The following is a 26,089-nucleotide window of genomic DNA, read 5'->3' on the forward strand; positions in this document are numbered from 1 at the left end:
GTATCGAATCGACTAACATATTTATACCTCTGTCTATGCTCGATGGCCGATGGGCCAACGTTCAGCCCATCAAGCCATGCTGTTGTTCACTTTTCCCGATAGAGTCAATTGTATCGCCAAGTTTTCGAAGGATCTCAACCGACAGTCTGTTATAGCCCAGCAAGCATATTCGTATCTCACAATAGGTCAGTAATGAGGCTATTTTTGACACCAAGCACGATGTCTTGACGTTGCTATATACCCGATTGGGTTTAGCTCCGTTTACTCTGCCCTGATCCATTAAGGCTTGTTTTGTCAATCCTGATCAAAACCAAATTAGGCCGGCCACGTCATTATCTAGCCTCGTGAGCTAGACGTATCTGACACTGCCTTCTCTCGATCTGCATTCCAAGGGTCCTGACCTCTAACAACATCTGAAGTCCAGGTGCCGTTAACTATTGGCTACCATTTGGGAAAAGTCGAAATGGTGTTTTTGGGCTTACGAATGCCGGCAGGGTCGTCATTCCCTAATGGCATGAGTAGAATATTAGATTACCGTTTAGTTCTACTGTCGGGGTAGCTCGGACCCGACAAGGAGCGTGCAATATCGAGATATTTAATTTGTTTTGCAAAAGGATATGTAACTGTCTCGGAATCGGCTTTCCCGAATGCTCGAAAGTTGTTATCGGCCCGAAACTTGTAAAGTATTCTCTCCGTAAGGGCAACTCCTTGATATCATTGATTATGCAGGAGACCAGACTGCTGAGAAACTACCCCCATGAACCAAGAAACTTATACCATGTATCAAAGCTACAAAGACTATAAAATACATCGATTTTTCATATGGCCCACTATTTGCGTCACATAATGTGAGCAGTCAAGAATTACGGCTGCTTTGACGATGTCATGACGATGTCATGACGATGTCATGACGATTGGAATTTTCTCGGTCATCCTCGGAATATTGTCGGCAATCAGTATGTGACGCCAGGCATAGTATAAGAAGATAGAAGAAGAAGGGGAAGGACTGGCTCCTTTTTCTTTGCTTGTTGATCTCTTTTTACCTCATCTCCTTTCACCTTGACTGCCTATCCCCCAAAGCTGTACCTGATTCTTTACCGCAAATCACTTAGGGCTCAAGATGCGCGAATCAATATCCGAGAAGCCTCTGGACAACCCTGAGGTACCACGCAACCAGGATTCTGGGAAAGAGACACAAGAATCACCCCCCGGAAGCTCCAAAACAATTGTGGACAGCAATCCGGACTATGGACGCCAAACAGACCCCGTGTTCCCCGAAGAATATGTTCTCAAGACCGAGACTGGTCTCATTCCCGAACAAACATTGGAGCAAATCCAAACCCGAACTTCGCGAAGACGACGTCCAAGTCAACGTGAGCTGGAGGAAGGAGCTCCTACCGAGTCAACTGAGTTTGTGACCTTCAAGATAGATGACCCCGACCATCCGCATAATTGGTCTCGGTTGTTCCGGTGGTACATCACTATGGTTGCATCGACTGTCGTGGTCTGTGTCGCCTTCGGTTCGTCCATTGTCACTGGTGGTCTGGGCCTGATTGAAGAGAAATACAATGTTTCCCTCGAGGTGGCTATTCTCACTTGCTCTATCATGGTTTTCGGTTTTGCAGTCGGGCCACTACTCTGGTCACCCCTGTCAGAAATTATCGGTCGACAGTGGGTCTATATAATTTCGTTGGGCCTTTACACCATCTTCAATATACCCTGTGCTCTGTCGCCCAATATTGGTGGTCTATTGGTCTCGCGCTTTCTGTGCGGTGTCTTCTCTAGCTCAGGCCTTTCGCTGGCGGGCGGTACTATCGCTGATATCTGGAACATTGAGGATCGTGGTATGGCCATTGCCTATTTTGCAGCAGCTCCCTACTGTGGCCCTGTGCTCGGGCCTATAGTTACTGGTTGGATCAACGTCGGCTCCCAGCGTCTTGATCTTTTCTTCTGGGTGAACATGGCTTTCTCCGGTGCTATGTTGATCCTCATGGGCTCAATCCCTGAGACCTACACCCCAGTGATCCTCAAGCGACGAGCTGCAAAGCTTCGAAAGGAGACAGGAAACCCCAACATTGTCACTGAGCAGGAAAAGTATCCACTTACACTGCGTGAGATTGCTCAGACGAGTTTGATCCGGCCCATCACTATGATCATGACAGAGCCGGTCCTGGACCTCATGTGCATGTACATCGTGCTCATTTACTCCATGTTATACGCCTTCTTCTTTGCTTATCCAGTCATATTCGGGGATCTGTACAACTACAACGATGGTCAAATCGGTCTAATGTTTATCCCAATCTTGATCGGCGCTGGCTTTGCCTTGCTAATCACTCCGTTGATCGAGAAGCAGTTCAAAAATATCTGCAATACCCGGGCTCCTACACCCGAGGACCGACTCATTGCTGCACTTCTTGGGGCTCCCTTCATCCCGATCGCCTTTTTTCTCCTTGGGGCCACTTCCTTCAAGCATATCATCTGGGTGGGACCCTCGTCTTCTGGGATCGCATTCGGCTTCGGAATGGTTCTGTGCTACTATGCCGTCAACAACTATATCATTGATGCATACCATAAATACACAGCGTCGGCGTTGGCAGCTAAAGTCTTCTTGCGATCGGGAGGTGGTGCTGCGTTCCCTCTGTTCACCACTCAGATGTATCACAGATTGGGACTGCAATGGGCTTCTTGGCTGCTTGCCTTTATTGGCGTTGCAATGGTTCTTATTCCATATGTTTTCTATGCCTTTGGAGGGAAGCTCCGGGCCAAGCTTGGTCGCGATTGATCGGGCAGGAACCTGAAGTAGGACACTCCTGATACCGCCTTGCTGAATGCTACAATCGCCTCTGTACATTACGGTGAGTAACACAGTCGCCGTGCATCTGTAGGTTCCGGTACGAAAGCTGACTTTGATCTAGCTTACAATGCTCTCCATCTACGTGAGCTTTCTTTTTTTTTTTTTCTCTCATTGCGCTTGGAAGGGCCACCAAAGCAGTTTTTCATATAATCCTGCATAATCGTAGTATGAACAAATCGGAAATCTCGAGGATGTCAGTGTTGCGGAACTTGAAAATGTAACTAATTGTAATATATAAACAAACCAACACTCTCTATTCGATGGCCATGGTTAATTCCTGAAGGGTACAGCCAAGGATGCTGGAGTCATAGGGGCCATCGTTGACAAAGTATCATCCTGTTGACTTCCGTATATGTCCGGACGTCTTGACCTTATGGTCAATAGCTTTCTCAATTAGAATCCTTCCTCTATTCACTTTGAATAGTGCCTAAATTGCAACAACTAAAAGATTGGCTACATCAATCGATGATTATTCCATTTCATACCAGTGCTCGGTCTATCTAACCTGCGCTGTCTGAGTGATATTCATGCGTATAGGACCGGATCATGTATTGTGGAAGGATAACAGCAATTTGAAATTCGCTCCAAAAGAATACACCTTGAGGACATGACGGACTAAGTCTAACCGAATCCAATTGCGATCTACAATATACTCCGAATCGGCTCATTGATGGGAATGCTAGACACAAATCCAGAGAAATAATGATCAAGCGCCTCTGCGACCCTTCTGCCCTCCACTAGCTTTACAATACATCATCCCACATACCCATCCGGACGAACGACAACCACGCCCCCTTCTACTGGGAATACATGCTAATCTGGAAAATATTACTGGATTCAGCGCTAGCGAGTGGGCGATGTTGACAGAAATTTACCACTACTATCTGTCTCTAAAAAGAGTAAACCGAAGCTGCTCAATTATCAGTCATTGTATTCTGACCTTGTAGCTTTACCATTTGTGCCTGCGCACCCTCCTAGTTATTCGTCAGGTTTCGTATGTGAAATTTTTAATCCTTGGGTGAAAACAATTAACCCTTCGTAGCATCGTCAAAGAGATTCCCTATGGACGATCCAAACCGAAAAGCAGACCTGATCAAGACATAGGGAGATTCGCATCAGATGCGGAAGGACGAATAAATCCCCTTCTCCGTTTCGGCCGGCCACGCCTCGCTAATAAATCACCCAGGCGCCAACTTTCTACCGGACATTGCCGCGAAGATGCATGTCTATGGCGCTTTTATTGTTGCAGTGTACGGCTTTCCCTTCCAATCTCATTACGTCGTACATGAATCTAAGAGCAATTAACCATAAATGCAACTGTCACGGAGACTTCCCCGGCATCATAGACACAACGCATTCTAAGCCACTCCGAACTTAGACCCTTCTGAACTCAATCTCTACCTGGTTCTCAGGCTCCTCGGCTGTATTTGTACAAGCATATGCAGTAGCCCTGGCAAAGGAGGGGAATGCAAATAAAAGCACACATATATCAGCAGCAGGGTCCAGCCTCGACTGGTCCATTTGCTGACGTGGACAATGTCACTTCACTCATTGGAACTCGGTGATGATCCCAGCTACGAGGGGAAGACACACCGGAAATCATGGTCACAATCACCCCCTCCCATAGCGACGAGAGTGGTTGTTGTGTATTGGCAAAAGCATTCATGGCGAGAAACATGTTTAATCAATAAACAACCCCGAGCAGCGAAAGCGGATTGAGATAGTGCACATACCCTTTCCAGTATTAAAAAGCATATATTACTATCGAATTAAAGCGCAGCTACTAACTGTTATCTACATAATACGGGCGTTGTCCGGCACTTATCCGTGAGGGAAATATATGTTCATGATCTATGCCTCCGTAAATTACATTCCAGTTAACATTGATACATGCTGCCGTTTTCTGATTTCTCAATTGCTTGAAGAGGGCGCATAACACCCGATTTATGAGTGGATATATGAAGGTCACCCTTTCCTTGAGGGCTAGTTGCTGTAAAGAGGCGTTGTCGAATAAACATCCCAGAGCAGCGGGCTAGACCTCTACCGGATTCAGGCCTCATGCAAGCAATTGTACGCATGACAGGTCCCCATGTTTCTGCGTTAATACGAAGCCTTAATACGAAGCTGAACGTCGACTAAGAAACGAGGCCTAAACACCTTTCTGTTTGAGGTAGTAAATTCAGCCACTCCCATGTTACCATTGTATTGTTCATTGTACCCGAGCCTGACGCAGTTGGGAGACTGAAACAGTTTTAGATAAGCAGAGCCCGCATCATCAAGGACTCTAGGCACTTCAATGAAATTCGCTTGCCCCTCAAGGCGGACTAGTAGCGTGAACTATAGTCTTTGAGAAAATTAGAATAACTGAAGATTTACTACGGAGTAGTACGAACCATGTGATACGATGAAACATTAAAACATGAAAAAGCAGTGGCCAGCAGCTTTGCATGATTCTCCATAAGCTGAGACTAGCACATCAGCCTCGCATAATCACTACATAGTAAGGCACCCGAGTGTCACCTGTTCAACTGTAATCTGTCCGCCTTAATGCTCAGCACTCCACTGCTTGATCTTATCCATCAGTCCTTTTTTTATCAAGCCCTAAGACCGAATCGACCAGAGGCGCTTGCTATCGATATCGACGGTGACGCATCTTTCGCAATTGCCTTGACCGAGCTGTCCACAGCCGCGCAGTTCAATATCGGTGTGAAGGTTATCGTTTTGAATAACGAGGAGCAGGGGATGACTACACAATGGCAGAATTCATTTTATGAGGACCAACATGCGTACACTCATCAACGGAACCCGGACTTCATGGAATTGGCAAAAGCGATGCGTGTGCACCACCGCCGGGTTAGTGAGCCAAAGGGGGTTGTTGACTCCCTGGAATGGCTTATTAATACAGGCGGTCCTGCCTTGTTGAAGGTTACTACTGAGAAGAAGGTTCCCGTGCTTCCAATGGTCCCGGCCGGGTGTGGGCTGCATGAGTTCATCGCGTGGGGTGTGGAGAAGGACAGGCAGAGGAGAGAATTAATGCGGCAACGAACATGTGGCCTCCATGGTTGATTTGGGATTGCCCCTGGTAATCACAGAGACACTTCGCTGGGCATTTCCAAGATATCTCTGTATAGATACACAATTTTTACTAAATTGTTAGATTTGATGATATTGAACTGATAGATGTATAGTACATCATTTCCCATATACTCGTAGCACATAAGATGAATGCAAAACAGTCCATAAAACGCCGATAATCATAGCTCTGGAGAAACAATGTGCGCATAAAATACAACCTTCCCATGCTTTTTACAGCTGCATATGTCATGAAAAACGACCCCACTGTACAGAGAGAAGAAGAGAAAAATGAGATGGATAGTTCAAGCACCAAAGATCCCCTCTCCCGGATGATGCCAAACACACAAAATCCTCGTCCGCGTACTAAGACCAACAACGAGAAGGTGGACACCAAGGATAATTATCTGAAGCAACATGCTTCGCGTCCGTAGACCCACGGCAGCAAGGATGAGAAGCGGGTAGAAAACCCAAGGGTTAACGGCGAGAGGCATGCAAGGTTGAAAGGCCGATACCACCTTCAAGATAAAGAAAGACAATTGAAGAAACGGCAATGGGAGCTGCCAGTCAACCCGGAAGCCGAGACGCTCGACAAGCGGAGCGAGGACAGACCGGTTAGGGGGTGGAGGGAGAAGTTGTGGTGTTTGAGGGACTGGCTCCATGCTCGTGACTGGTTCCACCGTTGCTGGTGGTTCTCGGTGCTGTGAATCATGTGTTCTCCGGGTTGGGGATCCGGATGGTGTAGTACTTTGGTATCTTGGGCGAACAATCAAGTTTCGTTCAGGACTGAGTTCGATCCTCCTTTCAGGCCTTATATTCTCAGCCATAGGCGCCGGGCTAGAATCAAAATCATGAGGGTCATAAGATGTGCTTGGACGCAGTGTGATTGGATTGCTCCGAGAGAGAGATTTCTTATGGGAGCGAGGTGAGCGCGAAAATGGCATGTCGTCCGAATTGTCGACAGGTCGGATTCGAGAATTCGAATTAGTGTCCGGACCTGCTGGACTATTTCTTCTGTAACGAAAGTTGTCGCCGGCTTGGATACCGTTCAGAACCTCATCTGCACTAGGCCGTCGGTTGGGATCCACAGATAGCAGACGCTCGAGGAAGGTATAAAGTCGGTCCGGTAGATCAGGTCTCATTCTTTGAGCGCTGCCGAACCCAGTCCATCCGCTGATCTCCTCGCGAAGCTGGTCGAGGTCTTCCAGCTCCTCGTTGATGATATCCGCGTTTGTATAGGGTAACTCCGCAAAGCATAAAAAGTAAAGGATCATGCCCAGGGAGAAGATGTCGGATTTGAACGTAAAGTTCCCAAACGGCCCATCCGGATACTCGCGTCGCAAAACCTCAGGTGCACAATACGAAATGGTTCCTGTCGTCCCGGTCGACCTGCGTATTGCGTCCTGGGATTGCACCTCGCCGAAATCACTCACCAGAACCCGTAATCCGTCGGTCGTCTGAGTGAGCAGGCAATTATTTGGTTTCAGGTCACGATGAATGTAGCCGTTCACATGAAGAAAGCGGATTCCGGATGTGATATCTTTAAAGAAGGAATAAATCTCATCAAATTGTAGCTTTCGAGGCCCCGCCAGTCCCGCGCCATCAGCTTCGCCCTTGCTTTTCCTCCTCAGCTGCTCCTTCAATTGCTGAGCGGTGGAGGACGAGGTCTGCAGAGAGCCGCAGATATAGTTATGCAGGTCTCCGCCATCGCAGTATTGTTGCAAGATGAAAGCACACGGTACACTGGGCCCAAACGTACTCATCTTAGCATCTTCAAGCCAAACATGCCGATACGACACGAGGTTCTGATGCGACAGATGCTGCAATAGCTGTACCTCACCCAGCACCTTCTCAAGCCATTCGTGGTCATCCCCGACGGGAACCCGTTTGCACGCATAGTATCCCAGCGACACACCATCCAGCACATGTTTCACCAATAACACCACACCCTTCCCTCCCCTTCCCAGTATGGACTCTTCAACGAAGAACTTCTTAAAATAACCTTGCGTAAATGCTCCCGACGAGATCCCCTGCGACTGCGCTGCCCTTCCTGAGTAATTCGGATCGGTCGGTACGCCTGGAAGCGCCGGCTGGTAGAGACGTCGACGGGGTGGGGAGGAACCGGAGGAATTGACGGAATTGGGTAAACTGTTATGGAGCATACGGAAGTAATCCGGATTGACGAATTCGGGCTGGCCACCGGAGCTTGCACGATGATTACCCTGGCCCGGCTGGTCTTCTCGCAGGGGTCGGTGACAGTAGGGACAGTCGGGGTCGGTTAGCTCCAGGCCGCCATTACTGTGGGCTGTGTTTCGGAGAACCAGCTCCTGAGAATCGCGGTCGAGACATACGACGGAATCGTTGTGACGACTGTTGAGAAGCAATTATTAGAGATCGGATGAAGACAAGTCCATTTGTTGGTAGTGACATACAGCACAACGTCAAGATTGGACCCGTAAGGAACGATAGACATGCCGTCTTCCGCCATTATCGGCTAGGTATGCGCATCTCTCAAAGACATTGCGCTGCACAGACAAATAATATAGATCAACTTGTGCACAAACAACTATCGACAAGGCGTTTTCGAGCACATCTTGAGAGGCTGTCGAGGGGAAGCCGTGAGGAGGCTGGGATGCGTCCCACGTGACCTACGGCCAATGATACGTCGCCAATGGGGACCAGACTACAGGCATGGAATGTGGCGAAGATGCGAAATACAACTCATACAAGTCAAAGAATCTTCTTTAATATTCTGATTGTGGGTATCTAATATGAATGTTCAATTACTTGCACACACTGAGTCATTGTTGTTCAGACTCTGCCGTGGGCAAAGTGTCGGTCTATGGTCGACCAGGGTCCGGCCAATTCATGAAATTGGTACTCCGGTGGCCGAATGAATTCGTTTCGGCGCTAGTGTTGAAGTAGCTTCCAATTCCGCTATGAATTGTAAAACGAAGCTAATTCGGTGGACGAATACGCTCTGACGAGCGGCGTGAGCAACCCTATCACAGGGACGGAGTCGGCCGTACGAGACGGGCGAGATAGTTTCCGAAAGTCGAGAAGAGAAGTAGTGGAACACCTCAGTCATTCTCCTCGCCGCTCTCTTCGTCACTGATTTCGAGGTTTGCAATGGAGTCATTGGAGTCGTCATCACTGAAACCTTCAAAATCGTCCTCATTTTCTGCAGACTTGGACTCCTTGGAGGGCTTCTCAGGGGCATCGGCAGGCTCAGAACCAGATTCATCAAGCTTTCGCTTCCGACCCATCTCTCCGAGCTTGCCTTGACGACCATCAATACCGTCGTTTTCTTCGCCAGATCCATGTGGCGGTGGAGTGAACCAAGGGATCTTTCCACGGAGGAAGTCGTTAATGACCATCTTGGCAACACCGTCAAGGTCAGGTTCGCCTCCCTTGAGAAGTCTGCCGCCCTTGCGCGCAAGCACACTCAGGAATTCGATCGGATCATCAACGTTCTTCACACCGTAAGTACGCTCGAGATGCTTGGGCTGGACCTTTTTGAGAACGGCCGGAATGTACTGTTCAGGGTTCTCGACATTTTCCACACGAACGACACCACGAAGCAAAATGTCTTCTTCGGTGTCATTCTGGTTGGGGGGGACCACACCAGGGCAATCAATGAGGTAAATCCTTCTCATCAAGGTGATATACTGCCAAACCTTGGTTTCACCAGGAATAGGAGCAACCGTGCACACCTTCTTCTTCCGCAAAGTGTTGATAATGGAAGACTTTCCACTGTTCGGATATCCAATAAACCCTACAGAAACCTGCTTGCGGTCGGAGTGCAAAGACGAGAATTGACGGAGAAGTTGGATCAAAGATCCTTTACCGAAGGAGTTGTTGATCGATGCATGAAACGCAAGCGTAGGATAATCCTTTGAGAGATGTCGTACCCAAGCCGCCTGGTGCATCAAGTTAGCAACTGAGCCACCAGCAAATGTCAAGAAATATGATCAAAGCAATATGAGAAAGAATATAAAACACAAAGAAGAACGATAAGAATGTGTGAGATGTTACTAAGAGATCTGCTACGGTAAACCGCCAAAGAAAGGCAGAAGCAGATCTCAACTCAAAAACAAAGCACTACCTGGTCCTTAACAACCAGCTTTCAAAACGAAAGCCAATCAGCCTAGCCTCAGAAAGAGATTCGGCGCGGACCAGTGTCGATCTGCCAAAGCTGTAACAGACAAGCCTCCATTGTGCGAAAGCGCGACAAATAATTGTCGCTGGAAGAAGTCCTGACTTAGCAATGGCATGGCTCAACGAGCCAATGGAGGAGAAAGGCATAACGCGAGAACGTAGAAGCAACAAAAAAGCATAGACATGTAGCAATACTTACAGCAACACCTGTGGGCACGAGGTCACACTTGTTAAGCACAAATATCAGATGCTTATGGGGAGCTTCCTCGCGAATGTACTTCTCGATACTTCTGCACCGCGTGCCTTCTGGGTCACGGGCATCGAGAACATGGAGGACAACATCCGAGGAATCGATGACCTTGTAAAGTTCGTTCCAGATACGCTTGCTTTGTCCCTTTGAGAAAACAGATTCCCGAGCGGTTGGTGCTGTGCTCGCAGTTCCGTCGTCTTCAGCCACCGGGACATCACCAGCAACAGCAGCACTACCATCTGCGTGCGTCCCTTGATCTTGCTTCTCGAGGTAGGCATCCTGCACCTTTGCAGTCTCACCAGCAAGGTCTTCGAGAGTCGACACACCCAACTTAACACGCTTCCGCTGAGCCTTGGGACCAAAAGTGTCATTGAAAGGCGCACTCTCGATGGCCATCTTGGCCTCATGCTGCTTCAGCCCATTGACATTTCCGTTATCCCGGATCAGACTCATGGGAAGTTTGTTGGTTTTCAGCAGAACTTGGTAGGGATCGGAAGCGCGCTCCGCAACTGCTTCACGGAAAGAGGACAAAGCCTCCTGCGAGATGACTCTGGTGTTCCCAAACCATTTACGGTTGGGCTCGATCCGCGCCGTGGGGGCATCTTTCGATTGATACGAAGCGGCCTGGGTGACATTTCCGTACTTGTCATGCTTCGCCTTTCCATCCTTGAACATGTTCAATGTCCTCAACTTCTTCGCATCTCTGTATGGCGCAGCGAGTCAGTCAGAGCTTCTTATATCGCACATCTGAGGAAGGTTTAACATACCTGTAGAAGTTTTCACCCTTGGTCCTGACATTTCCCATACCATCTCCATTCTTCCCCTGCCGCTCTTTACGAGTGGCCTCTTTCTTTCCTGTACCCATGGTGACTGTGTTATACTCTTGTCAGCGACAAGAAAACACTGTCTATCAAAAAAATGTTGAAAGGCAAATGGCCAGAAGGAATTGGCGAAAAGCGAAAGAGAGAGAAGGAGAAAAACTTCAGCCGTGAGGTTTTAGGGAAAACTAAATTTTTTTTCTGCCGCGCGGGCGGTGATGCACGGACCATCAAGAAAATCGCTTCGAGCTTTTCCGACGGTGGACAACAAGAGCCCGCATTCTCATCGTCCCTATTGCGAGGGCGGCGTCATTGATTGTTGAATTGTCTTTTTATTTATTGTGTCTACGCTCAGCTTCATCTGGTATACCATGTCTTTCCTCCGCAACTGCCGGACTGCCGGTGTGCAAGTCCGTGGCTTTGCCTCGTCCACTTCATTGCGAGTCGGCCCTGAGTCTCCCAATTTCATCGACGTCCCGCGGACTATCCAGCCTGAATTGCCTTCGAAACGCCGTGTGAAGGGTACGCTACCGGTGCCTCGAGAACTCTTCCCCACTCGGCGAACGGACAAACCATCCAAGGCTTACATTAAGGATGCGACCCCCCTCCCCACCAACCAGACCCCAATCGACCCGAACGATCCCCATGCGGAGTACATCGAATCGAAGCGGCGCATGGCCGACATGAGAAGGAGGAACCTCCGCCAAGGTCTCAAAGAACTACACCAGCGTAAGAGGCGGACCGACTGGAGCATGATGGAGCGCAGTCTGGAGAAGCAGAGACGACGAGAAGAAATCTTCCAACAGCCGGAACGACTGGACGAGAGTTTGACTCGTCCATCTGTAGTGCAGGGTATGCAGCCTACCCGGACAGCTGTGCTGCCGGACCCGGATCGGGAGATACGTCTTGCGGAGTCTCGAGCACGGACGGAGGCTGTGAACACGCAGAAGAAAATGGAACGAGAGGAAGCGCTTCAGACGCTGTACATGAACGCACGGAACTTCATCACGACGGAAGAGCAACTGGCTGCAGAGATTGAGCGGGTGTTCCCCGACGGGTACAACCCGGAGTTCACCAACGACACCTTCCAGGGAGAGAACATTTGGAACAAGGGAGCACCAACCTCCGTGCAGTCGATTGTCAACGATTCCCGAAGGAACGAGGTTGCCCGGTGGGATACCATTCAGGACCGCGTCAAGAAGCTTGGCGAGGAGCTTACTGGAGGAAAACTGTGAAGAAAGTTGTGGACAATGTATTATGTATTATAGCAACTACAATTCGATATTCCCTGTGACTTTACTGACGAATTCATGGAAACAATGCGCTCCGCTGTGGAACTTCAACAACGGTATGAGTTGGACTTGGATACGCCGACGCTAGTAGACTACGTGCAACAAACCCGACGTCTTCTTCGTACTGCTGATTTCGCGATAACTTTGTGACCAGTACAAGTACACTGTAGTCTACATCTATTGACAGCGAACGAGACATGCATACAGCGGACATTTCAACCAATTCCCCGATCACGCCCCGTCCCATCGGGCATGACTCTTGGGTACCTGATTCATCTCATGTACGGTGATTTCACGCGCTACATTGTATATCCAGTGGCAAAAACAAGCCCCGAGTGCTCCGTATACTGTAGGAATATGCAGAATAGACACATTGGGCCTTGCAGCTTTCACCGATAATCGACAGGCTGTTGGCTGGAGAATATATATATCCGTGCGCACATTACTCCGGAGTACACGTATGTTCTGAATATTTTTGAAGATCTTCAAGTCACGAAAACGGCATAGTTCTGAGCCAGGTCAAAAGTCGCCTGATCTTCAATGGGCATCATATGATGCGTGGTGCAGTGAACTTGCCAAAGGAATAAGCTGTTGACAATGGCAACTCGTAGCCGAGTTATCGAATGTTTAGTTGGAGATGGTTGGTTGGTCTTCGGGGCCGTTCGAGGCTGTTCTGTGAGCATTGGACAAAGTATGTTAGGAGTATCATTTCTCTTTATGCAGTGCTTGTCCAATTACGCGAATTGATAAGGTGTATTTAATAGAAAGTTGGTTTAAAGTAGGTTTTAGGTAGATGCCAGCGCGATTAGGATGTTTCAAAAGTGCATACTAGTATTTGATTGACACATGGGTGTGCCTATCAACTGACTTCCATGACTACAAGTAGGGTTCTCACATAATTCACCCATACAGAGGCTTGACTGAGTATCTGTGACTGCCAGCCTCAACTCTACAAATTCCGAATGTATTGTTACTCTGTACGAGTACCGGACCGTCTCCCATCTTAGAACGTATCTGCATAAGAGGATTCATCAACACAACATCCAAAAATGGGCTCCGTATTCATAGAATTACGCCCCTCATCCTATACTTCACCGTCTGTATAACATGCCATCATGACTTGCACAAACTCTGGTTCCTGATGCGGAGCACAGAATTCCAAGAAGCCGGTTGAACCAGCATTCAACTGACACCGGAATATACTCGGGTGGAAAGGCTGTGCCTGCATTTTCTATATCTGTTCACCTCGTGCCTGGATAGCTTTTTGGTTCGAAACAGAGGGTGTGGGTTATCATAGCTGACTGAGGATTATTCTTGGTTAGCAGGAATTATTAAGAGAACAATGTCCAATATCATTGCCTGGTTCCTGTCCCGGACACGCGAGCCGGAGTTTGGGTGTGTCTGTGTTCCAGTCCTTGGAATCGGACCGACCACGAGGACTACCCAAGGAAAGCGAAAAAAAGACTCGATCGAGATTGGATCGATCATAAACAGAGAACCATGAGTACGTACGACGGTACGAATCGATACTCCGTGCTCCGTAGTCTTATGCGGTCGAGAAAAGCCCTCAACTCTATGCAAACACGGGAAGAAAAAAAAAAAAAAGAAGCAATGCAGGGGTACGAGGCGTTTTGCTGCACTGAACGCGAGGTACTTGTGCATTGGGATTCTGTGTGTTTTGTGACGTGGCTGTATGCAGAGTCAATGACTAAGATTTATGCTAGTTATGCAACCCATATGACCTGCGTCAGTGATCCACGTCGAACGTTCACTGCCTCTTCTCATTTGTCTCTCTTCGACTCTTCATTCTCTGTGGTCCGAATCCTTTGCCACCGAATTGCCCTTTTTGTTATTCCTTCTTGGCACACACAGCCTCAATATTATTCCTGGCACTCATGATGATGACGATGAAAAACGTCTCAGTTGTTGTTTGGATTCTGACTGCCTAGTGGCTGGATATACGGCACCATGCATCCTCCGCGGATAGGAAATCGTCGATGCGGAGAGATCGTGTGGTCCTAACTACGGATTGGAAGGGATTTGGCTCCTTGTCCAAGGCTTGTTTAACTGAGCTCATCATGATTGAGGGTGAACGGACTGATGGTGTAATGACGAGGTACCTTTTTATTATTATTATTTTTTTGAGTCACAGTCAATTGACCGGGTGATACTAAATAAGAACTTTCAAAATAGTTACTGTACAAAGTAGGCCACCACCCTGCATGTGTAATCCTTTTACCGATCTCTACCGACTGCCCCGTCTCGCTACGTCCACGGCGTACGAGTAAGAATACCGAATGTCTTCGTGCCGGTGTCCGTTGCAAGAAAATAAGACATACGCACATACGGCATCCGTCTAGCCGACTCCACGGAGTACGGAGTACCTTGGAAACTATGGATAGCGCGAGTTCCTTGGGCAGCTTTCTATTCTCAAAGACCGACGGACGAACAATGCCTGTACAATGAGTGTTGGTTCCATGGAAGATGACCTTGCCACAGGGCTCGCTTTCTGGGTATCCAATGATCGCTTGATTACGATCCATCAGCCTGCCAAAATCCACACTTACGAGGCCAATGTCTTGTTGTGTTCGCTTTTCTCCGGCCCACAACTGCATTATTTATTGCTTTTCCCAGTCGATCCCTAGCCAATTGCAATTGTCTCGACCCTGCAGTGGTGGAACTGACTCCACGATGAACCCAGTTGTTACTATATAGAGCACCGGGGTGGATCGTTTGATATGACGTCGTCCTCATAAATTCTTTACCTCTTCCAGTAACGGCGCATCTCCGACGGCTTCCAGACCCGGAAGAGGATTTGACAGGCCTTCTGACTTGTTCAAGCACAAAGTTCAAAAGTCCAGATGCACGGTGGACAGAGAGAATGAAGAAAAAAAGAGAGTGGACTGGGGGGGGTTGACCCACTGTTCCTTCCCATGGTCGACTTTACCCAACATGAAAGTGCCTGGAGAGTGTGTCTGTTATGTTGTCGGTGGTTTCTATTTTTTTTTTTTTATGCTTGTATCCATAGCCGGTAGCCCCAGAATGACGTCCATCATTGTATCCACGCGGCATTATAAATATACTCGCACTCTCCTCTTGTTCACCTTCTACTCTTTGTCTTCATACACATCTTCAAATACAACAAATCAACACTGATTTCCCTCGTTCATCATTCATTCGCTCTCTGGACGTGTTGATTTCATTCGCTTACCGATAATGAAGAACTTCGTTACCGTCGCGGCTTTCGCTGCTGGTGCCAATGCCCTCGTTGGCAGGAGCAGCAGCTGCTGCTTCAGCTTGAACGCTTCTGGCGGTGCTTCTGGCACCCTTGGCCAGCTTTCTGACGGTCAGAACCGTATTGGTGATGACAGCCTGAGCCCTGCTCAGTACTGCATCGACTCCAACGGCGCCATCACTGATGGTAACGGCCGAGGCTGCATCTTGACTCGTGAGTATTCCGTTTTACGCCCGCACATGGACTCAAAAGCTAACTTATCCAGCCCCAACCACTCAGTTCCAGTGTGACGAGGGTGCCACCCCCACTCCCGGCTTCTCCATCAACTCGCAGGGCCAGCTCGAATACCAGGGCAGCACCAAGTTCGTCGCCTGTGAGACTGGTCAGAACAATGGTCTGAACGTTTACACTGAGGAGAGCGACGCTGTCAGCCAGTGCAAGGACGTCACTCTCGCTGCTGACTCTTGCTCGGGATCCGGCTCTGGCTCTGGCGCCAGCTCTTCGGCTGCTCCCTCTTCGCCTGCTCCCAGGCCTACCAGCTCGGTCCCGGTTGTGTCTGTCTCGACTCCTGCTGTTTCGTCTCCTGCCGCTTCGCCTAGCAGCGAGGCCCCTGTCGGCAGTGGCTCGGCTCCTGCCCCTAGCGAGTCTGCCTCTGCTTCTCCCAGCAGCTCCCAGGTCGTTGTTCCCGTCTCCCCGGCTCCTGGCTCTTCCAAGCCTAAGACCACTGTCTGGACCACTGTGACTTCCTACGAGTGCAGCTCTCAGTCTACTCCCGTTGTTCCCGTTGAGACTCCCTCTGGTCCTCAATCTCAGACCGTTCCCGGTACCCCTGGTGTCCCTGGTGGATCTCAGCCTTCTGGCACTCCTGGTGTTCCTGGCGGTTCCCAGCCCTCTGGCCCCGCTGGTACTACTCCCGTTGTCCCTGGTGGATCTCAGCCTTCTGGCACTCCTGGTGTTCCTGGTGGTTCTCAGCCCTCTGGCCCCGCTGGTACTACTCCCGTTGTCCCTGGTGGATCTCAGCCTTCTGGCACTCCTGGTGTTCCTGGTGGTTCTCAGCCCTCTGGCCCCGCTGGTACTACTCCCGTTGTCCCTGGTGGTTCTCAGCCTTCTGAGTCCGCTCAGCCCTCTGGCCCCGCTGGTACTACCCCCGTTGTTCCCGGCGGTTCTCAGCCTTCCGAGTCTGCCCAGCCCTCTGGTACTGCCTCCAGCTCTCAGCCCTCGGGAACCTCTACTGGATCTCAGCCTTCCGGAAGTGCCTCTGGCAGCTGCCCTACTAACCTCAACGGCGAGTACACCGCTCCTCACCTGATCATCCCTGTCGACTCTTCGTCTCCCGACACCGCCCCTGGCACTTCTTACAACGGCACCATTTCGTCGTCGAAGACCACCCTGTACAACTTCGACGTCCCCCAGTCCTACGCCGACAAGACCTGCAGCCTTGTCTTCCTCTTCCCCAAGCAGGAGGATCTCGAGACCTCTGCCTTCACTTTCAGCGGTGACGGCAAGATTGACTTCGCTTCTCTCGAGTCGGCTGTGACTACCGACACCAGCTACAGCAACATGCCCAGCGTCAAGGAGGACTACGGTGTCACCGCTGTCGCTCCCGGCAACTCCTACGTCATCTCCACCTTCTCTTGCCCCGCTGGTGAGGCCGTCAGCTATGAGATGAAGAACGCTGGCAGCACCTACCTCGACTTCTTCGAGGACTACAACCCCTCTCCTATCGGTCTCTACATCACCACCTGCTAAAGTGATCGCCGATCATACGGTGGACGCTAATGGGTTTCGATTCCATTGTACTTTTCCCGGGTATTGATTGATGATCTTATGATAATTCCATGACTTTCCTTCTTGATTATGGGATATACCAAATTGTGGTTAAAGATTGGGTTTGGACATACGCTTTTTTAATGTCATTGAAATAAAGAAAGAAAGGAAAAAAAAAAAACAAACAGACAGCAGAAGCCTACGATAGCTTTCCAGAGACATACCTGTCTATGAATGTATTGTACCCGGTTTATCGATAATGTTATTTTCTCAGTGTCTTTCCTTAATCCACTTCTTTGTCTTCCGTCTACAATCCAGCAGCAGCAGCAGTATTATTCTTTGAGCCATGACAGGCCAGCCTTGTATAAATTATGCTGCCTTGTCTAGTGCGTAGAGCAACAACCGTAAAACTTCTATAATAAGCTGGACCCTGCCGCTCTAAGGCACTGTTACTCGGCTCAGCCACCCCCGGCAAATCTTAGTATTCCTCAGGATCTTTTATTATTTGTTGCTTCGCGCTCTTCTCTCATCTCTAGACCATCGCTATCTTTAATATATTTCTACTCCGGGGTACGGAGTACGCCAATGTCATTTCTAGTGCACAGATATATACTGCATTCCTGTTCCTGGTGATTATTCTCCGATCCGTGGGGATAAGATACGATGGACCACCTTCCCTCCAAGCTGCCATTTTCCAAGCGGCGGTTACGACCTCGCATTATCATTTCATATATTCTCGACTATGTGATCCTTGTGTTAGTGTTCTTGCCTATCAAAATTAGAAATTTATGACAAGCTGACTGGATAAAACTACAGTGCCTGTATCGTCGGCTTCTACATTCTCGATTCCGTTGAACCCTTCCATCAACCGTTCTCCCTCGAAAACATCTCCCTGAAATACCCCTATGCCGTTCATGAGACGATTCCGATGCCCGCGGCCCTGTGCATATCCGGACTGATCCCCCTCGTTACCATTGCCATCTACACGCTGTTCGTCGATGGGCTGTTCTCCCACAATAAACCCAGGAACCCCGCGTCGGGGAAGAAGAAGTTGACCGGACCATACCGATTGAAAGACCGACTGTGGGAGTTCAACTGCGGCTTTCTGGGCCTGTTACTCTCGCAAGGTCTCGCGTTTGTGATCACCCAAGTGCTGAAAAACGCCTGCGGTAAGCCACGACCGGATATCATCGATCGCTGCCAGCCGAACGTGACACAGGACCCCCAGCCGTTTGGTTTGTCGAACTATACCATCTGCACGGGCGATCCAGAGATTCTGAAGGATGGGTTTAAGTCGTGGCCATCCGGGCATAGCAGTTCGTCGTTTGCGGGGTTGTTCTACTTGTCGTTGTGGTTGTCTGGGAAGTTGCATATCATGGATAACCGGGGAGAGGCCTGGAAGTCACTGTTGGTGATGGTTCCCATTTTGGGTGCGATGCTTGTCGCAGTCACGCGGATTATGGACGCCAGACACCATCCGTTCGATGTGATTACGGGGTCGTTTCTGGGCATTGTTTGCGCCTCTGTTTCCTACCGCCAGTATTTCCCTTCGCTCAGCGAGCCTTGGAAAAAGGGACGGGCATATCCGATTCGCACATGGGGCAGTGAGCCGGCTAACCCATTCGACGACTCCAATCGTCCTCCCTCCGAGTATCGCGAGAGCACCGCCGCTCTTCGAAACCCGACTGAAGAGCGACTGGGCGAGTCCCTTACCGTGCCTCCTGCGCAAGAGCCCCCTCGCTACCCTACTCCGTCCGCATACTCGACTCCGACCCCGGTCAATCCTTATACCCATAATACCTTCCACCAACGTCGCCAGCATGAGCATGATGGGGATTGGTCGTCGAGCAGCGAGGACCTCGCGGATGGTTACGAGATGCAGCATGGATACATGCGGACGCAGAACCCGGGTCTGAGCACCACTCCACTTCCACAGTATGAGGTCGACACTTCATATCACCGTCCGACAGAGCCGCCTATGGTGCCGGGTGTTAGCGCCTTGCATTCGCCTCCGGGTGTTGTGACTTCTGGGCATGGACGGGCATGATGGTGTGAAGATGGTCAAGACGGCGTAAAACATTGGCGCTGGGATTGTTTTCTTATTTGGGCTTACGGGCATGCCCATATTATGGTTCGATGTTCATGTTGGGTAGTTAAAGTGTCTTTTCTTCATTTTCGGAAATTTTTTTATGGTTGGAGCAATAACTTTCTGCTATCTGCCTGGGTGCGATTTTGTTTCTTGTATAATAGGAATTCACACTTTTTTTTTTTTTTCCAAAATCTGGGCGTATGCCGAATAACATTTATGCGGAGTAGTCTGGGGCAAGTCTTCACCGTTCTTACAACCACATCTCGAATCTACTCCATAATTGATCGTTCAATCGACCACGCAACATTAATTAAACGACAAAATGTCATGCATCAATTGCCTCGCGATAATTGGCAAGGTCTCGCTGCCCTTTGTCCGGAGCAGTTGTTTTGTTGCCCAGCCACCGGCCAAGCTGACACTCGCCCAGCCTCCTCAATTGAGCGAAAAAGAACAGCACGAGGGTGGAGTGTTAATTTGGTGAATGATTTTTCTCTCCGGAGTACCTGCCTATCACTCCATTTTTTTCTTTTCTTCTACTTCTCTCTATTCCTGTGCTGTGTACGGAGTATAATCGTGGTTGTATTGTTTTTGGTTGTATAGTGAATAAGATAAACAACCATCGCTATACCGAGTACACCGTACGACAGCTACAGCTACAGCTACAGACATCTTGACATCAATATTCTTGTCGAATCCTGCATCTTGCATGTTGCATACCGCGTGATGAGGTGAAGTTTCGATAGAATATTCTCACTGCATTCCGGGCACAATCGACATCCATATCCCTTTTTCTGGTAAACGGTACCCGACAACGAACCACACGAAAGCAAAATGATCGGAAGCTTGTTCTTCATCTTCGACCGGCTGGTCGAGATCGTCTTCTTGATCCCGATCATTGGAATGCTGGTACGCCCCCCCAGCACAATCCCTACCAAATCCCGAATAATATACTAACTCGATGCAGGCCTACTTCATCGACGGATTCCTCAAAGCCAACCAAATCACCCCAGTCTACATCCTCGTTCTCTTCATCGTCAGCGTCATCGCCGTCTTCTGGTGCTTCGACACGATGATCCGCCACGCCACCACAAAGCGCTCCGCGATCTTCGTCTCCTTTGTGGACCTCCTCTTCTTCGGCGCCTTCATCGCGGGCGTCTACGAACTGCGCTTCATCGCAAACGCCAACTGCGGCAACTGGCACGGCGACGGCGAATACGCCTCGCTGGGTCCGTTCGGGCTCTATGGCGCACAGACAGGGAACCCGCTGGCGAAGGATATGAACAAGACCTGTGCGATGCTGAAGGCGAGCTTTGCGATGGGGATCATGGAGGTGATTTTCTTCTTCTGGTCGGCGATCTGGGCGCTATGGATCTGGAGAGGTCAGCCTAGGCCCGTGGCGAGGAAGGAGGTTAGTTCGTCGTCGTCGAGGCGCAGGAGTCATAGTAGTCGGCGGGGACATGGCAGTCGGGCGAGGAGCTCGAGCCGGCGGCCACATTACGTCGTCTAGGCTGGGAGGTTCTTGGCCTAGTCCGGTCAGACGGCAAATGCTATGATATGAAGCTAATTGGTAATGTTTTTGATGATATGTGTGACATGGGATCATGAGAACACGAGGACAAAGACGGGAGGGAACCAGGGTTCACTGCATGAATGTCCTAATGAAGCAATGAACCGTTCATGTCGTTACGGCTGAGTTGAGAGATTATATTTTACAAGGTTACAATGGATTTTTTTTTTGTATCTTGCATATGGGCTGTTCTTGCTTATTCTGAGCCTTGAACTCTGATGGTCAGCTGCGTATGCAGGTGCATCACGGTTACATTCGCCATCACCAATTCGATCCTATGGAAGATCCCAGGTGCATGCCGCTATGCGCCGCTGAGTGTGATGGATTTAATATTGTAGGTGTGAAGAAACATAGCCATAGACAAAGGCTATGGGGATTGTCAGCGTACATGGCTCTCAGCCTCGTCCAACACACCACCAGTTCAGACAGGAATAGCCCTAAAAAAGCCACGGCGTCTAAGTAATCCAATAACAATCCTGAAACGAGAGAATATAAGCATGCTATCGTTGACTAGTGATTGCTGCAGAAAAAGCAATTCTGCACGGATCTCCCGGAAGAAACACCTCTGGTTCTATAGATCTTGCTGCAGGAATATCAATCCTGAAGTTAATCAAGTTTTCATAGTTATTTCTTTTGTTGAGGGCCGTCCTCAGGTTAATTGATCTTTTATATACTTCTGGACTATTGATCGATGTTGAGGCTGATGATCTCCCCGCATCCAAAAGTGGAAATATTGGTTGGGCATGCGGAGATTCCTCGGTCCACCACTCTCGATTCCAATATCTCAGTTCGCCTCTTACCAACTAAACCAGACCATCACAGTCAGACGGAGTATTATGGACAATTATTTAAAGGCCATGTCATGTCCTCAAGTCTCTTCTGACCTGATGTCCAAAAAACTAAGACTATTACTTATTATTGAGCTTGGTTGATACTATCGGTGAGCTCCGATCTCTGCTTCTTTCTCCCACTTTTGTCTTATCAGTTTCTGTCTGCTACCTATTGAGTCGCTTTTTTATGCCCTGTTTTTTGACTGTGATGTTGCTAACTTCTTGCCAAGATTACATGTAGGTATATGCATATATGCATCCCTTTGCTCCCTCGGTCTCGGGCATATATTGACGGAGAACTGACACGTCAGTTCCAGGCAGAACTCCATAGTATACAGAGCACGGAGTTATCTCGAATATATATAATGAAGGACCAAGGTCGAGGTAAAGGGGATTACGTCCCAGAATACAGCCATGGCTATTCGGAGGATATCGACGTCATCCGGGACCGGGAGTATCCTTTGCTCAAGGGTATGCATATACACCTCTTATCCTTACCTATTTGTACCCCAAACCAGGCCAAGAAGCACATGCTCACCCGGACACTGCAGATACGACCTATCTGGACCATGCGGGTACGACGTTGTATCCCAAGTCGTTGATCGAGTCCTTCTCTCGCGACCTCACCGCGAATCTCTTCGGGAATCCTCATTCGATGTCGCCCTCGTCTCAGCTTTCTACTCATCGTGTGGATGATATTCGTCTGCGTGCGCTGCGGTTTTTTAATGCGGATCCGGAGGAGTTTGATCTGGTGTTTGTGGCGAATGCTACGGCTGCCATCAAGCTTGTTGCTGAGTCGCTGAGGGATTCGACGCCTCAGGGTTTCTGGTATGGATATCATCTCGATGCGCATACGAGTCTGGTCGGGGTGCGCGAGTTGGCGGGCATGGGGAATAGATGTTTCATTACGGATTCGGAGGTCGACACGTGGATCTCGGAACTGAGTACTGTCCAAGCGAAGACGCCCAAACTGTTTGCGTATCCGGCACAGTCGAATGGGAATGGTCGGCGGCTGCCTTTCCGATGGTGTGAGGAGATACGGAGGGCTAGTGGAGGCGATGCAAATGTCTATACGCTTCTTGATGCGGCATCGTTTGTCTCGACCGCTCCGCTTGATTTGAGTGATTCGACCAGTGCGCCGGACTTCACGGCGCTTAGCTTCTACAAGATTTTTGGATTCCCTGACCTCGGGGCATTGATCGTCCGGAAGAGTGCCGGTTATGTCTTTGGACAGCGCAGGTATTTTGGAGGCGGCACGGTGGATATGGTCCTGACAGCAGGGATTCAGTGGCATGCGGAGAAGGAGTCTTCGATTCATGACTGTTTGGAAGATGGGACTCTCCCGTTCCATTCAATCATCGCATTGGACTCCGCGTTTGACATCCATAGCCGGCTCTATGGCACCATGGCCAATGTCTCCTCTCATACTCGCTTTCTGGCAAAGCGACTGTATGACCGCTTGTTCTCGTTGGCGCATCCGAACGGTGTAAGGGTTTGTCAGTTCTACAAGTCACCCGCATCCAACTACGACGATCCGTTCACGCAAGGCCCAATTGTTTCATTCAACCTGCGCAATAGCCAGGGTGGATGGGTTGGCAAGACTGAAGTGGAACGACTGGCTACCGTGAAAGATATTCAGATCCGATCTGGATCGCTTTGCAACCCTGGAGGCACGGCACATAGTCTCGGCTGGGCCGGGACGGATTTGCGGCGGCAGTATTCGTCTGGTCTTCGCTGCGGTGATGATCACGACGTGATGGATGGACGACCGACGGGGATGCTGAGGGTTAGTCTCGGCGCGATGACGAACATGAAAGATATCGACACCATCGTTGGATTCATTGAGGAGTTCTATGTCGAGAAGGCTATCGACTTCAGCGTACCGTTCCCTGTTCCTGGTGTCAGTCTGCCCCAGCAAACCGGCTTCTACGTCGAGAGCCTCTCAGTATATCCGATCAAGAGCTGCGGAGCTTTCAAAGTCCCGGATGGCAAGCGCTGGGAGATCAGACGTGAAGGTCTTGCGTGGGATCGAGAGTGGTGTCTCGTGCACCAAGGCACAGGCGCAACACTCAACCAGAAGAAATACCCGCGCATGGCCCTCATCCAGCCCTTAATCGACCTTGATCATGGCGTCCTCCGGATAACCTGCGGGGGCATGGTTTCGCCAGGCCGGAAGAGCCTGGAAGTTTCCCTCTTCCGCGACGACACAAGTCTAGTGTGCACATCATTATGCCAAAGCTCGAAGAAATCCTCCAACGTCTGCGGAGATCAGGTAGTCGTGCAGGCCTATTCCACACCAGAAGTAGCCTCTTTCTTCTCCGACTTCCTTGGCGTCCCATGCACGCTCGCCCGTTTCCCGCCCCAATCGTCGAACCACCGGTACTCAAAATCAAGCCGACTCTCCTCAACCAGCTTGAAACAAGCGTTCAAGAAATTCATCATGCCGGGCTCTTTTCCCCCGGATGCCGTATCAGCACCAGAACACAACAACAACCCAATCCTCCTCTCCAACGAAAGCCCCATCCTCCTCATCTCCCGCTCGTCAGTAAACCGTCTCAATGAAACCATCAAAGCCAATGCCAAAAAAGACGCTCACGGCAACCCCATAACACCAACCAACAAACCCAGAAAAGCCGTCGCAGCGGACGTCTTCCGGAGCAACATCGTCGTCGCCGAAAACGTTTCCCAACCCCGGAACGCGGAACAGCCGTATATCGAGGATAACTGGTCTTCTTTGAAAATAGGGCCTGGTCAGCTCCGTTTGGATGTTATGGGTTCTTGTCAGCGGTGCCAGATGGTATGTATTGATCAGATGACGGGGGTGAAGGGGGATGAGCCGTTGTCGACGCTGGCGAAGACGAGGAAAGTTGGTGGAAAGACTTATTTTGGGAGGCATGTTTGTCTTTCGGTTGGGGAGATGGGTGAGATGAGTGAGGGTGGTGGAGATGGGGAGGGGAAGACGGTTATGGTTGGCGATAGAGTTGTTCCGGTTTATGATGGGCATGAGTGATTTTCTTTCTTTCTCATTATTTGCAGGGTTATGGACTGCAATTCTGCAGTTGTTCATATGACTTGGATATAGGGGTTTCAATGAACAGCAGGTACATAGCATGAACGTGCGCACATTTTTGTCATATCTAGTTGTACAATATGTGAGATGAAAAAAAGTAAACGAATAACTCCTTATCCCAGGCCATACAATGATTCATACAAAGTTCTCCAACCCGTTTGTTTAAACGAGTGGAAACCTAGAGAAAACCTCCATCCGAATTGATATCCCCATAGAAAACCATATTCAATAAGGCCAATGCCTTTATCGTCTGGGCCACTGCTTCCAGCCACGACCGTGTCCTCTCTTTACAACAGTCACACATTAGCCTCACAGCTCTCTTCACTAAAGAAAAAAAAATAAATAAAGAATGGTAAAACATACCTGCTTCCACAACCGAATCATCTCCGGCATCTCCATCATCGCCTTCCTGCGATCCTCCAACCTCGCCTCCATAGTCCTCTCCCACTTATGACCCTTGACCTTCTGCCCAACACCCGTCCCCTTAACCGCCAATCCACCTCTTTCCGCCCTCCTCGTCTCCTTAAACTCCGTCGACTTCCTTCCCACCGGCAACAGCCCCTCCACATCATACTTGATCGCCATCTTGACGAGCTCCGCCTGCCTTCGCAGGCCAATCCGCGGCCCGATCCATTTTCCCGTCCGGACGTTCTTCTGCGGCAGGAACGGGTTCGGGTGCGAGGGGTCGTTATTGTGCAGGAGGGCGCGGGAGGGGGAGAAGAGCTTTGGGTCCGGGCGTTTGTGGCCCTTGGCGTCGCGATTGGGGGTGTAGGGGGATGTTGTCTCGGGGGATTGGGATTGGAGGTGTTCGAGTTGGGAGGGAGTGTTTGCGATTGCGGTCGTTTGGTCCGAGGCTGTCGGTGCTTGTGTTGTGGGGGGGCGTGGTGCTACCGCTGCAGAGTAGATTTGGGGTGGGTAGCGGGCGAAGAAGTTGCGGAGGCGTTGGGGGAGGTTGCTCACCAGGCCGGTGGTAGCCATGATGAGTGTGGTTGTAGTGGATTGCTGTTAAAGACACTGGTGGTTGTGGTTAGAGAGTCGGAGGTCCGTATGGTTTTTTGATAGAGGAAGATTCCGGGTCCGGCGCTAA

The 26,089-nt window shown here is 49.7% G+C and overlaps 10 protein-coding genes across 10 annotated transcripts; 7 read left to right on the forward strand and 3 right to left on the reverse strand.

Annotated features, from left to right (window-relative positions):
* Nucleotides 1-1,120: 1,120 nt before the first annotated feature.
* Nucleotides 1,121-2,782, forward strand: ACHE_10616S (MFS transporter; the record flags this gene model as incomplete). Its single annotated transcript, XM_043281253.1, has 1 exon — nucleotides 1,121-2,782. One exon carries the CDS (start codon nucleotides 1,121-1,123, stop codon nucleotides 2,780-2,782), a length of 1,662 nt encoding a protein of 553 aa, XP_043131736.1.
* Nucleotides 2,783-5,401: 2,619 nt separating this feature from the next.
* On the forward strand, nucleotides 5,402-5,920 carry ILV2_1 (acetolactate synthase, mitochondrial; the record flags this gene model as incomplete). Its single annotated transcript, XM_043281264.1, has 1 exon — nucleotides 5,402-5,920. One exon carries the CDS (start codon nucleotides 5,402-5,404, stop codon nucleotides 5,918-5,920), a length of 519 nt encoding a protein of 172 aa, XP_043131737.1.
* Nucleotides 5,921-6,231: 311 nt separating this feature from the next.
* Nucleotides 6,232-8,414, reverse strand: IKS1 (protein kinase IKS1; the record flags this gene model as incomplete). Its single annotated transcript, XM_043281275.1, has 2 exons — nucleotides 6,232-8,296; nucleotides 8,359-8,414. 2 exons carry the CDS (start codon nucleotides 8,412-8,414, stop codon nucleotides 6,232-6,234), a joined length of 2,121 nt encoding a protein of 706 aa, XP_043131738.1.
* Nucleotides 8,415-9,006: 592 nt separating this feature from the next.
* NOG2 (putative GTPase NOG2) lies at nucleotides 9,007-11,199 on the reverse strand (the record flags this gene model as incomplete). The annotated part of the gene is made up of 3 exons (XM_043281286.1): nucleotides 9,007-9,846; nucleotides 10,284-11,037; nucleotides 11,102-11,199. 3 exons carry the CDS (start codon nucleotides 11,197-11,199, stop codon nucleotides 9,007-9,009), a joined length of 1,692 nt encoding a protein of 563 aa, XP_043131739.1.
* Nucleotides 11,200-11,523: 324 nt separating this feature from the next.
* Nucleotides 11,524-12,387, forward strand: ACHE_10620S (uncharacterized protein; the record flags this gene model as incomplete). Its single annotated transcript, XM_043281298.1, has 1 exon — nucleotides 11,524-12,387. One exon carries the CDS (start codon nucleotides 11,524-11,526, stop codon nucleotides 12,385-12,387), a length of 864 nt encoding a protein of 287 aa, XP_043131740.1.
* A 3,273-nt stretch (nucleotides 12,388-15,660) lies between these two features.
* Nucleotides 15,661-17,428, forward strand: ACHE_10621S (putative GPI anchored cell wall protein; the record flags this gene model as incomplete). Its single annotated transcript, XM_043281309.1, has 2 exons — nucleotides 15,661-15,892; nucleotides 15,945-17,428. The coding sequence occupies 2 exons, from the start codon at nucleotides 15,661-15,663 to the stop codon at nucleotides 17,426-17,428; spliced, it is 1,716 nt and encodes a 571-aa protein (XP_043131741.1).
* A 681-nt stretch (nucleotides 17,429-18,109) lies between these two features.
* Nucleotides 18,110-19,493, forward strand: ACHE_10622S (phosphatase PAP2 family protein; the record flags this gene model as incomplete). The annotated part of the gene is made up of 2 exons (XM_043281320.1): nucleotides 18,110-18,201; nucleotides 18,263-19,493. 2 exons carry the CDS (start codon nucleotides 18,110-18,112, stop codon nucleotides 19,491-19,493), a joined length of 1,323 nt encoding a protein of 440 aa, XP_043131742.1.
* Nucleotides 19,494-20,366: 873 nt separating this feature from the next.
* ACHE_10623S (uncharacterized protein) lies at nucleotides 20,367-21,042 on the forward strand (the record flags this gene model as incomplete). Its single annotated transcript, XM_043281331.1, has 2 exons — nucleotides 20,367-20,441; nucleotides 20,500-21,042. The coding sequence occupies 2 exons, from the start codon at nucleotides 20,367-20,369 to the stop codon at nucleotides 21,040-21,042; spliced, it is 618 nt and encodes a 205-aa protein (XP_043131743.1).
* Nucleotides 21,043-22,297: 1,255 nt separating this feature from the next.
* Nucleotides 22,298-24,942, forward strand: hxB (putative molybdenum cofactor sulfurase protein (HxB); the record flags this gene model as incomplete). The annotated part of the gene is made up of 2 exons (XM_043281342.1): nucleotides 22,298-22,403; nucleotides 22,484-24,942. The coding sequence occupies 2 exons, from the start codon at nucleotides 22,298-22,300 to the stop codon at nucleotides 24,940-24,942; spliced, it is 2,565 nt and encodes an 854-aa protein (XP_043131744.1).
* Nucleotides 24,943-25,245: 303 nt separating this feature from the next.
* ACHE_10625A (mitochondrial 54S ribosomal protein mL59) lies at nucleotides 25,246-25,980 on the reverse strand (the record flags this gene model as incomplete). The annotated part of the gene is made up of 2 exons (XM_043281353.1): nucleotides 25,246-25,287; nucleotides 25,366-25,980. The coding sequence occupies 2 exons, from the start codon at nucleotides 25,978-25,980 to the stop codon at nucleotides 25,246-25,248; spliced, it is 657 nt and encodes a 218-aa protein (XP_043131745.1).
* Nucleotides 25,981-26,089: the final 109 nt, after the last annotated feature.

Source organism: Aspergillus chevalieri, chromosome 1, assembly GCF_016861735.1.
Source record: "Aspergillus chevalieri M1 DNA, chromosome 1, nearly complete sequence".
Classification (NCBI taxonomy): domain Eukaryota; kingdom Fungi; phylum Ascomycota; class Eurotiomycetes; order Eurotiales; family Aspergillaceae; genus Aspergillus; species Aspergillus chevalieri.